Source organism: Eubalaena glacialis, chromosome 4, assembly GCF_028564815.1.
Source record: "Eubalaena glacialis isolate mEubGla1 chromosome 4, mEubGla1.1.hap2.+ XY, whole genome shotgun sequence".
Lineage (NCBI taxonomy): Eukaryota > Metazoa > Chordata > Mammalia > Artiodactyla > Balaenidae > Eubalaena > Eubalaena glacialis.
In genome coordinates, this window is record NC_083719.1 from 169,149,897 (window position 1) to 169,162,028 (window position 12,132).

The following is a 12,132-nucleotide window of genomic DNA, read 5'->3' on the forward strand; positions in this document are numbered from 1 at the left end:
CACCTCAGCCCTGTCGGGTCCTGCCAACCACGTCGCCTCTTTCCGCAGCCACCCGGGAGTCCGCCTTTGTGCACGCCATCGCCTCCGCCGGCGTAGCCTTCGCTGTGACACGCTCGTGCGCCGAGGGCTCCGCTGCCATCTGCGGCTGCAGCAGCCGCCACCAGGGCTCGCCTGGTGAGGGCTGGAAGTGGGGCGGCTGCAGTGAGGACATCGAGTTCGGCGGGATGGTGTCTCGGGAGTTCGCAGACGCGCGGGAGAACCGACCAGACGCTCGCTCCGCCATGAACCGCCACAACAATGAGGCTGGGCGCCAGGTACGTCCGCGGCCCCCGCCCCCATCCTGGGTTGTGAACCCGAGAGCCCTGAGACCACACCCCTGCGGGTCCCTGGGAAATAGAAGCTTTCTGAGCAGGGTGTGTGCCCTGGTCCCTTGAGGAGTGCGGCATGGTGTAGGCAGGGTGGTGGGCTGTGGGAGGGATGTATATGGTGGCCAGGCTGGGGGTCTGCTCACCTCCTGCCCAGCGGTGTCTGAAACATAGGGCTGTCCAGTTGCTCCACGAGGTCTAGGGCATTCCCACAGGATGGCAGGTCCACCTGTGCAGCTGGGGTCACAAGGAAGGAGGGGTGGGAGAAAGGCCTGCTCTGCAGGAGCTCCTGCACATCCAGAGAGGGAGACAGCCAGGCTGCTACACCACAGTGTGGTAAGTTCTACGATGAAGACATGCACACACACACACAAGGTGATCTGGACATAGCAGAGAGGTCAGACCCAGGCTGGAGTCTCAAAAAAGACTTCTCGCAGAGGTGGTGAGTGGAGACAAGCAAAATAATTGGCAGTTATCCAGGTGAAGGGAAGCCAGGAGAGCCTCTGGGTAGCTCAGAGGTGAAAGAATGCACGTGAGTTAGTCCAGGTAGAATATGGAGAACAGAGGAAGAAAAAGATTTGGGGGATGGAAAGGCTGGCAGAGACCAAGCTGTACAGGGCTTTGTGAGCCCTTCTGAAAAGGGGGCTTAGTGAACTTAGTCAGAGGTTCAGTGGGGAACTGCTGATAGGAAGTGATATGTGTAGGGACTGAAAGGTGTTCAGCAGAGTTGGCCCCAGCCTTGGCGAGTGGAACCAGGGCACTGCAGAGAGCTGAAGAGTGAACATTTAACTTCCAGCAACAGGGAACTAGGTGACTCACATTAATCTTCCAGCTAAAGACAGGTACAAATGTAGGATGACATGTAAAAAGTACCCTTTAAAAGTATAGAATACTCACCTGTATAAGTTACCTGATTTATCACAGGGAAGATAGTGCAGTGCAGAGGGGGAAATTGTCTTTTCAATAAATGGTGCTCAGTCAATTGGATAACAATGTAGAAAAAAATTAATCTTTACCCCTACCTCACATCATATAAAAAATCAATTTCCCATTTCCAAATGGGAAAGATTAAACAAAGAATGTTTAGAAGAAAACATAGGAGAACATCTCTGTGACCTTGGAGTAGGCAAAGATTTCCTAAACAGGCCAAAAAAGCACTCACAATGAAAGAAAAATGTAATAATGTGGACTATATTAAAATTTATAAAAAGGCACCACCATGAAACTGAAAAGGCAATCCACACAGGAGGAGATGTTCACAATATATACACCCAACAAGTATATGAAAGTTATAGTATAAAAAGAACAAAAAGACTGATAACCCAATAGAAAAGTTGGCTAAAAAATGGAAAGCCACTTCACAGAAGAAAATCTAGAAATGTCCAATAAATATGTGAAAAGGTGATCAATATCATTAGTCATCAAGGAGATGCTGTTAGAATATATGCCCTGGAGAGGGGAAAGTATAACAAATGGAACAGAGCATGGTGGGAGTTTCTGAGGAGCTGGTGTTCTGAGGCTGGTAACTTGTGAAATTTTGTCATATTCCACGCTTATGACATACAAACTTTCGCATGTATATTACACTTCCATAAAATAATTGTTAAGTGTCAAATAACTAACCATATAGTGAGGAATTAGCAGTCCAAAGTCCAGGAGAAGACAAGATTCTGAACCTGGTGCCTGGGGCAGCTTTTGTCCAGGGGTCATTTGCTGGTCTGGGAAAAAAGTGCGTATGCTGAGCTGCATTTCCAGCAGCCCCACAGAGCTAAAAGGGGCCCACCAAAGGTGCTATGTCTAGGAAAAACCTCCTCGGTTTAGGCTGGGATCCTGAGGAGTAAAGGAAAATCAGAAGTAGACAAGCCGTTATGCACATGTACAGGCTAGTAAAATCTCTAGACTGAATGGATTAAGGTGATCCCAAATTGCTGGTATCCCCATGTACCTGGAGAAAGCAGATAAATCCTCTTTGGAGGATGATAACCTTATGCTAGGCTGAAATTTTTTTCTACAAACAACTTTTCAAACACAATGTTCAACACATAATCAAAGATAACCTGTTAAATGAGCGATAATCAGCAAAACAAAACAAAACAAAACAACAACAACAAAAACAGAAACAAGACTCGAATACTGGAATTATTAGACACAGATTATGAGGAAAAATATGCCTACTTATGTTCACAAAGCTAAAATGTAAGATTTGGGAAAGAATCACATAGAAATTGTAGACCTGAAGAATGAATGGGAGTTTCCAGTTAAAGATGACAAACAAAATACAAATATTTTCCTCTGCATTCTCCTAGAACTCCACTAAAATGACAATGAATTAATTTTAAGATACATAAACTATTGAGAACATGGAAAACAGAAAAGGTGACAATGGCAACAAAATTTTGAAAGCAAAAAGCAGATAGATGAATACTCAATATCTTAGTACACTCAAGAAAGCTGAATCTTAAGCCAGTAGAGAACTCTGAGAATCAACCAAGGAATTTCTAGTATCAGATATCTTGAGAAGTAGAGATAGATACGGGGCTGAAAACAGAAAGACTGGTCATTTGCTGGTCTGGGGAAAAAGTGTGTATGCTGAGCTGCGTTCTCATTTTAAAGTCTATTTTAAAAGCACTTTTTAACGTACCAGCTCTTCTATCCAACCTCTTGCATCCAGACAGCACCCCTCCATCACCATGGCAGAAGTCTGGAGGCTTATTCCCTAAAAAGGGTAAAGCAGAAGGTGTCTGGACTGCTGAGGGTGAGGCTGCCCAAGTGAAAGTAGTCTGTCTACATACACATTTGTCTTCCTAATCTCCTAGTGCCACAGTGAAGCTTGATTATGCTCTAGGCAGGAAAATGGAAGATTCTCCCCTGAGAATCAGACCAACCCAAGAGAAGAGACTTGAAGATATTGAGATGGGGGTTCCCCCAAAAGCAACGTGGCCAGATCACACTACAGTGAGGGCCCAAGTAGATGAGTCCTTCCCATGTACAGGAGGTTCCAACAAGATTTTTGGCTCCCTACTATCAAATATGAGCAGGCAGCCAAGGATCACTGAACATCTGAGGAAGGCCTCCAGCAACCACAAAGGTAAAGACCAAAATAAAGGAAAAAAAACCCAAACTTATGAGAAAGAAACATTATAAAGAGAGATGAAAACTTCAGAAAACCATCACTATCCCCAGAGAGATAAAACACTGAATTCATAAAATTGGACCAGGATGTTAATTTAGAAGAACATTCAGGGGAAAAAAGAAGCTCTTAGAGATTAAAAATAGGACAGCAAAAACAAAACTCTCAGCAGAAAGGTTGGAAGATAGTTGAGACACCCTTCCCACAAAGTAGAGAAAAAAAGACAAGGAGATGGAAAATAGGAAAGAATAGAAAATATGGAGGATCTGTCCAAGAAAGACAATGATGAACATGAAGATGAGGAATTTGGTAAAGAAATAAGACAAGAAGGTTCCCAGGGCTGAAGAGCAGAAGTTCAGACAAAACAGGCCCCATAAGTGATTAGCACAAGAAAGGGGAAGACCCACATCAAAACTCGCTGTGAAATTCACAGCCTATGACACAGAAAAGCCTTCCAAGCTTCCCAGAAGACGCTTTGGTTTCATGCAAAGGATCAGGAATCAAAATGTCATCAGAGTTTCCAAGAACAACAGTGAAAGCTAGAATAAAATAGAGTAATGCTTTCAGAATCCTGAGGGGGGAAATATTTTAAGCCAAGACTTTTATACCCAGCTAAATCATATTTTCAACTTTAAGTAGAAAAGATTTGTTTTCACACATGCACATTTCACAAAATTTACCAGAAGGCCTTTGAAAAAGATGTCTCCAAGAAGATGAAATCCATAGATCAGCTGGTGTGTTTGAAAGTCTTGAAGAGAATATTTAGACAACAAAAGGAGTTAGTGAGACTGAACCTGTGATAAGTACATTAAAAACAGCAACAACAAAACGTTTTGTAGAAAAGGAAAAGCTATCATGGCACGTGGCTCAACTAAGTATGACATTTACCACAGCCCCAATACTGTCAGCACTAAATTTTGATCTAACTGAAATTATGCTATAGTTTTTAGAGTAGGAAGGGGGTTGGGAAAAGTGTGCATCAGAGTTGTGGGGTGAGGTCCCATGGTACCTCCACAGTGAGAGGTCCGTAGACAATGCCAAACACTGAAAAATCAAGAAGTAGCAAGACAAGCCTCTTATTAGAGGTGTAGAGGTACAAGGTGCTGCCTCAAGTGGTCAGGAAAGTGCTGTGAATGAGAGTGTGGGGGCAGAACTCCTGTTTTTCTTAACAGGTCTTAGGAACTCTTGGACTTTTCAAAGTATGTGCATATATAACTTTGATCAAAAGTAAAACTAAAACAAGAAACTGAGGAGGCAGAGATGGGAAGTGGCAGCTCCTCTCTGGAAAAGCTTGGTCACAAAAGAGAAGAGAATGGAGATTAGACGGAACTGGACTACGGTGGGGGAATGTAATTTACAGATGCCCCTAAAAAAGTGCCAGTATGAGAGGGAAGGGTTGAAGAAAGAGCAGGCAGAGGGGGACAGGGTAGAGGCAGCATCTGGACACAGAGCCCACATGAAGCCTTAGATTTATCAATTTCTAGTAGCCACATTTTAAAAGGAAACAGGTGAAATTTGTTTTAATAATGAATTTTATTTAACTCAATATAGCCAACATGTTATTGCAATAATGCAATCAATTTTAAAATTTTGAATGAGATATTTTACATCCTCTTCTTTTACGAAGTCTGGGGACTTAGTGTGACCCAGCATGTGGTTTGCACTTAACAGCACTTCTCAGTTTGGACCACCAGCCGCATCTCAGGACCTCACATGTGGCCAGTGCCCATCATAGTGGCCAGTTCAGCCTTAGTTCTGATTATGCCACGGGACCTTTCACCCCCAGCTCCACTCCTTCCCCCAAAGAGAGAAGGGAAGACAACCTGACGTTGGGATGCCCACAGGAGAAACACACACAATCCTCAGCAACTTCCCTACAATCCTATAAAACCAGCTTCCTGGGCCCTGAAGGTACCCTGCTCAAGCCACTACCATTATCCATGCTCAGGTCAGCCCCCAGCCTTGCCACCCAGCCCATGTACATCTCCTCTAGACGGAGGTCTTGGGTTTCCCCAGTCAGAATGAACGACTTCCCTCCTGCACCCCGGCACTTACATGTCACATGTTACAGCCCCTTCTTTCCTTCACTCAACATAAATGGCCTAGAAGTAGACCCAGCCCAGGAGGGGGCCTCCCAGGCCCTGCCCTCCAGGGATCTTGGGTCTACCAGGGGGCCCACATGGCACAAGAACCTGCAGCACCACACGGAAGGGTGGACACCTGCTCCACCTGGGAGTCCCGGAGCTTTATGGAGCAGGTGGGGGGGACTGGGTTTGCCAGGTGAGCAGAGGGGGACTACAGGCAAGGAGTACAGCCATCCTCCGGGGAGGTGGGGAGACTGAGGGCCTGCCCTGACGCCCCCACTCGCGCGTTCCTGCAGGCCATCGCCAGCCACATGCACCTCAAGTGCAAGTGCCATGGGCTCTCGGGCAGCTGTGAGGTGAAGACCTGCTGGTGGTCGCAGCCCGACTTCCGTGCCATTGGTGACTTCCTCAAGGACAAGTATGACAGCGCCTCGGAGATGGTGGTAGAGAAGCACCGCGAGTCACGCGGCTGGGTGGAGACCCTGCGGCCACGCTACACCTACTTCAAGGTGCCCACAGAGCGCGACCTGGTCTACTACGAGGCCTCGCCCAACTTCTGTGAGCCCAACCCCGAGACGGGATCCTTCGGCACGCGCGACCGCACCTGCAACGTGAGCTCGCACGGCATAGACGGCTGCGACCTGCTGTGCTGCGGTCGCGGCCACAACGCGCGCACCGAGCGGCGCAGGGAGAAGTGCCACTGCGTTTTCCACTGGTGCTGCTACGTGAGCTGCCAGGAGTGCGCGCGCGTCTATGACGTGCACACCTGCAAGTAGCAGGCGCCGCACCGGGCTGGGGGTCCTCCCGGCGGCGGCGGGGGGACTCCTCCATGGATGGGGCGGGGCTCTGGGATGGAGCTCCTGCAGGGTGGCGGGGTCCTCCGTGGTAGGGCAGGGGTGAGGCTCATGAGTGGGATGGAGTTCTTCCCGACAGGTGTGGGGCCCTTCCTGGGGTGAAACTCCAGGGATGGGGCTCCTGAAGGGTGGCGGGGTCCTCTCTGGGGGCGGGGCTCCAGGGGTGAGGATTTAGCCTGCCATTACCTTCCTCCGAAGACCACATGGTTCCCTCCACCTGACCTCGTCGTGTAGAGCAGTATCTCCTGGCAGAACGAGCTGTGGAGAATCTGTGGGGGGCATCTTGTCCCCTTACCCCTCCCACTAAGGTCTGAGGCCCATCCTACAACGATTCAGGTGCCTGGAGGCCTGTGGCACTCCTCCCTCAGTCTGATACCTGCCAACGCTCTCAACCAGGAACCCTATCAGGGAGAGCCTTTGCCATGCAGAACCGCAAGAACCACCTGGGCTTGGGTGAAGGAGATAGGGCCTGATGGCAGTAGCCTGAGAAAGGGCCTGGAACACGAGGCCTGGCTCTGTCCTGGCTGCCCTGTGCTGGGCATCAGACACCCAGGCCCTCTTTCCAGTGGCGTTCTACTGTCACCCAGGCCCCAGCAAGGTGCCACTCAGCCTGGTCTGCTGTGCCTTCTACTCTGCAGCTGACAGAAAGTCCTACGCCTGGCTCTCCCTCCTCCCTGTCTTCACATTCCCACTTGCACCCCATCGCATCCACAGAAGAGGAGCAAAACCTCCTGTTCCAGTCTTGCTGTTGCCTCCCTCTTGGCCTAGCACCTCTCTCCACCTCCCTCATTCACAGCCCCTTGTAAGGGGAAGGCAAGAAGGGAGCCACTGGCCTGTACTGCCGTCCAGGTCGTAATCAGCTCCATACCCTGCCTTGGAGGCTCACTTTGGGTTGGGTTGTTTGGGAGATTTGGAGTCAGGGCATGATCCCACACTGGTGCTACAGACAGAGGACCCAAAGACCCCAGAGGACTGGTCTCCTTCCCAGCCCCTCGTAGCCAGGACAGACCCCCAGGTCCTGCTGCTGTGGCTATGGTACACCAGACCTACCTGCCACTGGCCACTGTTCTGGAGCCTCTGGTTGGCCGCTTGACTTGGCCCTTCTCACGTCTGACTCATCCATCCTGTCTGGGAATGAGCGAGACTGATGGACCTCTCAACCAATGCCTACAGGGACTTCCTGCCAGGTGCTGCCATGCCAAGACCTCTCCTCCTCAGCCTCTGCCACTGTGAAATGTTGCCCAGCCCCCTGTCCCCGAGGCCCTACCCTCCAGGCAGGGGGAAGAGACAGTTGGGGCGGGGGGTGGGGAGGACAAGCTGCACGGCTCGCTAGGGATACGACCTTCCTCTGCCTTGAATTTTGCATTTTTGGTTTTAATTTTATTTCCGATGCTGCTATATCCACCATACATAGGAACTAGACAAACAGATGTGTTATTGTTGTTTTCTTTTTCTTTCTATGAAAGAAATTATTTTAGTCATAGCTTGTGAGTTTCAAACTATGGGGAAAGTAAAAACAAACAAACAAAAAAACAAAAACGAAAAGAAGAAACAACCAAACAAACCTGTGGATTGTGCTGGATTTTTGGTGGTGGGTTAGCAAGGCATGGGGCCTGGATTGGTTGTGACCCCCTGGGAGGGGCCACGATGGGAGGTGAGGTGGGCATGCTTAGCTCAGAGACTCCTGGGGCCTCTGCAATGGCCTCCAGAGCCAGAATTCCAGGGGAAGGAAGAAGGATGACCACTCCAAAGAAAGGAGGAAACAGCCAGTGGTCTTGAAGTCTGGGGCAGGGTAGACTAGAGACCAGGGCAGAAGACCCCAATGGAAGTGCAGAGAAAGGGAAAAGGAGGCCTGCCTGTTGCAGGGGATGTACAGTGCAGTGAGCAGGGGACCATGGCAGCCCCAGGGGGGAGACCCCACGCAAGTCAGTGGTGCAGCAGGACATCCACCAAGTCAGTTGAAAGCCACTTCCCCAGACATCCACTACATGCTTCATTCAGTTGACATTTGAGCACCAGCTACATGGCCATGCTCCCTGGGCTTGGGGACATGGCTCCTGTGTGGGGTCCCCTTCTCAGTTCACCAGGGGGCATTCTAGGAGCCCAGTCTGGTTGGGAGGCCAGACATGTTCCCTCAATTTGAGGCTCACCAGCCTGAAGCCTGGAAATCAGGCAGCCGCTTCTCTCTGGGCCTGGCCTCCTTCTACCTCCTGCAAAGGCCACTTTAGAAGTCCAGCTCATGCAGCTGGAATCCAGTTGGGAGGTCATGAGGGACATCTCTCACTGGCAGAGAGCTGCTGCATGAAGCCAAGAACTCCCAGGGGCTCCCTCCTGCCTCTGTCCATCCTCAGGCCAGAGGCCAGAGCTGACACTGGACCCCTGGCCTCCCCTCCACCACAGGGCATAGCTCAGGAGTGCAAGTCTTGGCAGGGGTCAGCAGTCTCTCAATGGATGGTTGGCCAAATCCTGGCATCATGCTCAGAACCTTGGGATGGGGATCTTTCCAAGGCAGACAGGGAGAACCTCAAGGACAAACGAGGCATCCTGTTGGCAGAAGCCTCACGTTGTCCCTCCATGGCTATTGCCTACATCCATCCTCAATCCAGGGTATTAAGGGTATGCAGAGCTGGGTGGGCCTCTGAAAACTTAGGCTGCAGGACCCAGGGGGTGAAGGAGTGGCTTTCTCAAGGCCACACCTTCATCTCTCCAAGCCAAGAGCAGGGTCCTTGCTTCTCTCTGTGTCCTTCCATGCCCCCCTCCCCACTACTACCACCACCTCTGAACCCTGCCCTGATATCCAGCCAGACCCACAAGGAGGGAGAAAGCTGAGGAGGCAGGGGTGGAGGGACAGGCTAGGACAGGTGGGGGCTGGGGGGAGATGATGGTGGAGCTGAGAGGAGGAGGCCTAGCCCCACCCTCTCAAAGGTCAGGCCCAGCATAGCCACCCTGCATGAGCCATATGCTGGAAGGGAGGGGGCTGGGGACAGACAGGAGCCTCGTAATTGGGAGGCCCGTGCCTGCCGAGAGCAGAGGGAGGGAAGCCCAATTCAGCTGGCTCCGTGGCTAGACATCAGGGCCACATGGTGTCCTTGAGAGCAGGGAATGAAGGGCCACCCTCTGCCAACAGAGAGTCATGGCTGGCTGGGCAGGGGTCCTGGACAGGGCTGTGCAGACCCAGCGTGGGCAAGAATATCCACTCCACACAGAGCCCTGCACTGGGAGAGAGCTGTGGTAGGGTATGGGGGGCTGCCTGGTGGATGGAGTGGGAACCCATCAAGGGAGGGAGGGAGGAGAGAAGGAAACATGGTGATGAGAAGGAAACATGGCTTCATCCCTCAAGACAGGACCCAGGGAACACCAACCCCACCATCTTACCGGCCACAGTGGTCTTTGCTGGAGGCTCCAAGCCACTGAAGACAGAGCCAGAAGAGGCCCAGTGAGGCTAAGGGACTAGAGACAGACGCAGGGCTCTGGACCCCCAAAGTCCCTGCTTTCACACCCCAAATCACGCATCAGCTTCCCTGGGCTGGCACACCAACGTCCCGCCCCAAGCCCATGGCCTTGTTGGCTCGGGGCTCACTGCTCCCCCCAACCAGGCCCATTTCAGGCCAGGTCACCCACTGTTCCGGGACTGTAGCTGACCACCAGCAATTCCCAAATGGGGCCCCAAGGGGTTGGCTGGGTCCAGACAGACTGCAGGCAGACACTCTATAAAGAGGGAGACAGTGATTAAGCGCACAGGACAGTGTCCGAGACTGGAGTGCAGGTGGCCAATCTCACCCACGGGTGTGAGTCACCAGCAGGGAGGACCCCCAAGCCCTCACAGCCCACCAGGCAATAGAGCCAGGTCAGACACTCTACACGGGGGTTAGGCCCTGGAGGTGGGGGGTGACAGGTGCCCCCACTCGAGCTGCCTATGGGCCACATCCACAGTGCACAGACAGTACAAATGGTGCAGCACCTCTAAGTTAGGGTACGGGCAGGAGTTGCCCTAATTGGTACCTGCTGGGAACCAGGTGCCAGGGGCTCCTCAGATGAAAGGGTAGGGGAGACAGGTTGGGCAGGGGGTGGAGGCATAGCCACAAGGTCACAAGGGTGAGATGCCAAGAGAGAAAGCAGGGACAGAGCCGGGCCTCCTAAGGGAGCAGAGCCCAGATACCCAGAAACAAGAAAGGAGCTACCCTGGGAGTTGATGCAGAGGTAGGTTCTGCCTACCTGGTCTCAGCTCTCTACCAGGTGAGGCACCAGGCTCCCACTCCCCATCGCCATGGCTCCAGGGCAGAGAGAGGCAGAACCCCACCAGAAGAGGCCCATAGGTCCACAGGACAGGCCCCAGTAAATGGGTGAGGGGAGCTAGCAAGAGCCTGTGTGAATGAGGAGGCAAAACTCTCAACTCTCTGCTGGCCAGGAGCAAGCCCCACCCGGGGCCTCAGTTTCCCTCCAGTGCCAGAGGAAGTGGGATGAGGGGGCTCCCCAGGGCCTCTCTGCTCCTGCCTTTTGCTGATGTGGAATGTTCTATCCGGATCCCCCTCTAGAGCCCAGCTGGCCCCCCTCACCTGCCAAGATCAGCATGTCCCCATGAACCCTGGTCCAGCCCCTTAGCCCCTGTCCTTTACCCTCAACTCAGAGGGAGGGCAGAACACAGGGCAGCCTGCCTGGGCCTCAGAAGCACCTCTCCAGGGAGTTTACAGCCCCTCCTGCCAGCCCTGAAGAAGGAGGAAATGGGCCTGGTGGGCCTGTTCACAGGTAGTTGAGATAGGAGAGGAATAACCATATTAAAGGCCCGGAGGTAGTAGGGCCTCACCCCACCAGGGCCCCCCTTGGCCCAGCCCCCTGCAAATCTCACACCCCCAGGGCAGCAGCTTTGAAGTCCTGGAGGGTGTGTGGCCAGCCCCCTCCTCCTGGGGCCCCCACAGGCCCTCCCCTCCCCCCTCCTCCCCATACTCCCACTTTCTGGGTCCTAGGACCTCAGTTTCCACACACTTCAAGAATGCTCTGAACCACCCCATCCCCCCACCCCTATGCTGGGCCAGAACCTCCAGGGCTGGGACCCCCAGAGCAACAGGTGCAGGGCCAGCTCTGGATCACCAAGCCTGGTACAGAGGGCTGAGGGCCCCTGGCCAGGTTCCCTGGTCCCACACAGTGACGGCCCTCACTGCCTACAGCAGAGCCTGGGCTGGATGGGCTTTAAGGTCCTGCTGGCCAGGCCTTTGCCCCTGTCCCGAGGGTCTGGTCTGGGGACATGACACAGCCCATCCTGGGGTCTGGCCTGATGGCCTGGGGTTGCCCCAATCCCTCAGCTCTCCCCTTCAGGGGCCTACCCCCACTCCAGCCCCCTGTCCCTCCCCAGGCTGCTTGGCCCTCTTGCCTGTGACTCATTTCCCTGTTAGAAACCTGTGTCCCTTCGTGAAACCCTCTGGTTGGGACACCCAAGGACAAGGCATCCTGGCAGTCAGCAGCTTCCTCTCCAGCAGCCCCTTGGCCTCCTGGCCTGAGCAGGAACAGGACACCTTACCCGCCCACACTGCCCTCCAGCCTCCAGCCTCAAGCCCAGTTTCAGTCTGGACTGAACAGACTGAAGCTGGACTTGAGGCTTGAAGTTGTCCCCGGGGACAACCTCCCAGGGTGATGTCCAAGGCTTGGAGGAACGAGACAGCGGCCCTGCAGGGGTGGGAGTGCTGCCAGCCCTTCTGTTCATA

General features: G+C 52.7%; 1 protein-coding gene across 1 annotated transcript in view; it reads left to right on the forward strand.

Moving 5' to 3' along the window:
• Positions 1-6,355, forward strand: part of WNT3A (Wnt family member 3A) — a 46,722-nt gene extending 40,367 nt beyond the window's left edge. Inside the window, exons 3-4 of the mRNA XM_061188551.1 lie at positions 49-314; positions 5,876-6,355. Coding sequence (XP_061044534.1) covers positions 49-314; positions 5,876-6,355 — 746 coding nt within the window. The remainder of the gene's footprint in view (positions 1-48; positions 315-5,875) is intronic.
• Positions 6,356-12,132: the final 5,777 nt, after the last annotated feature.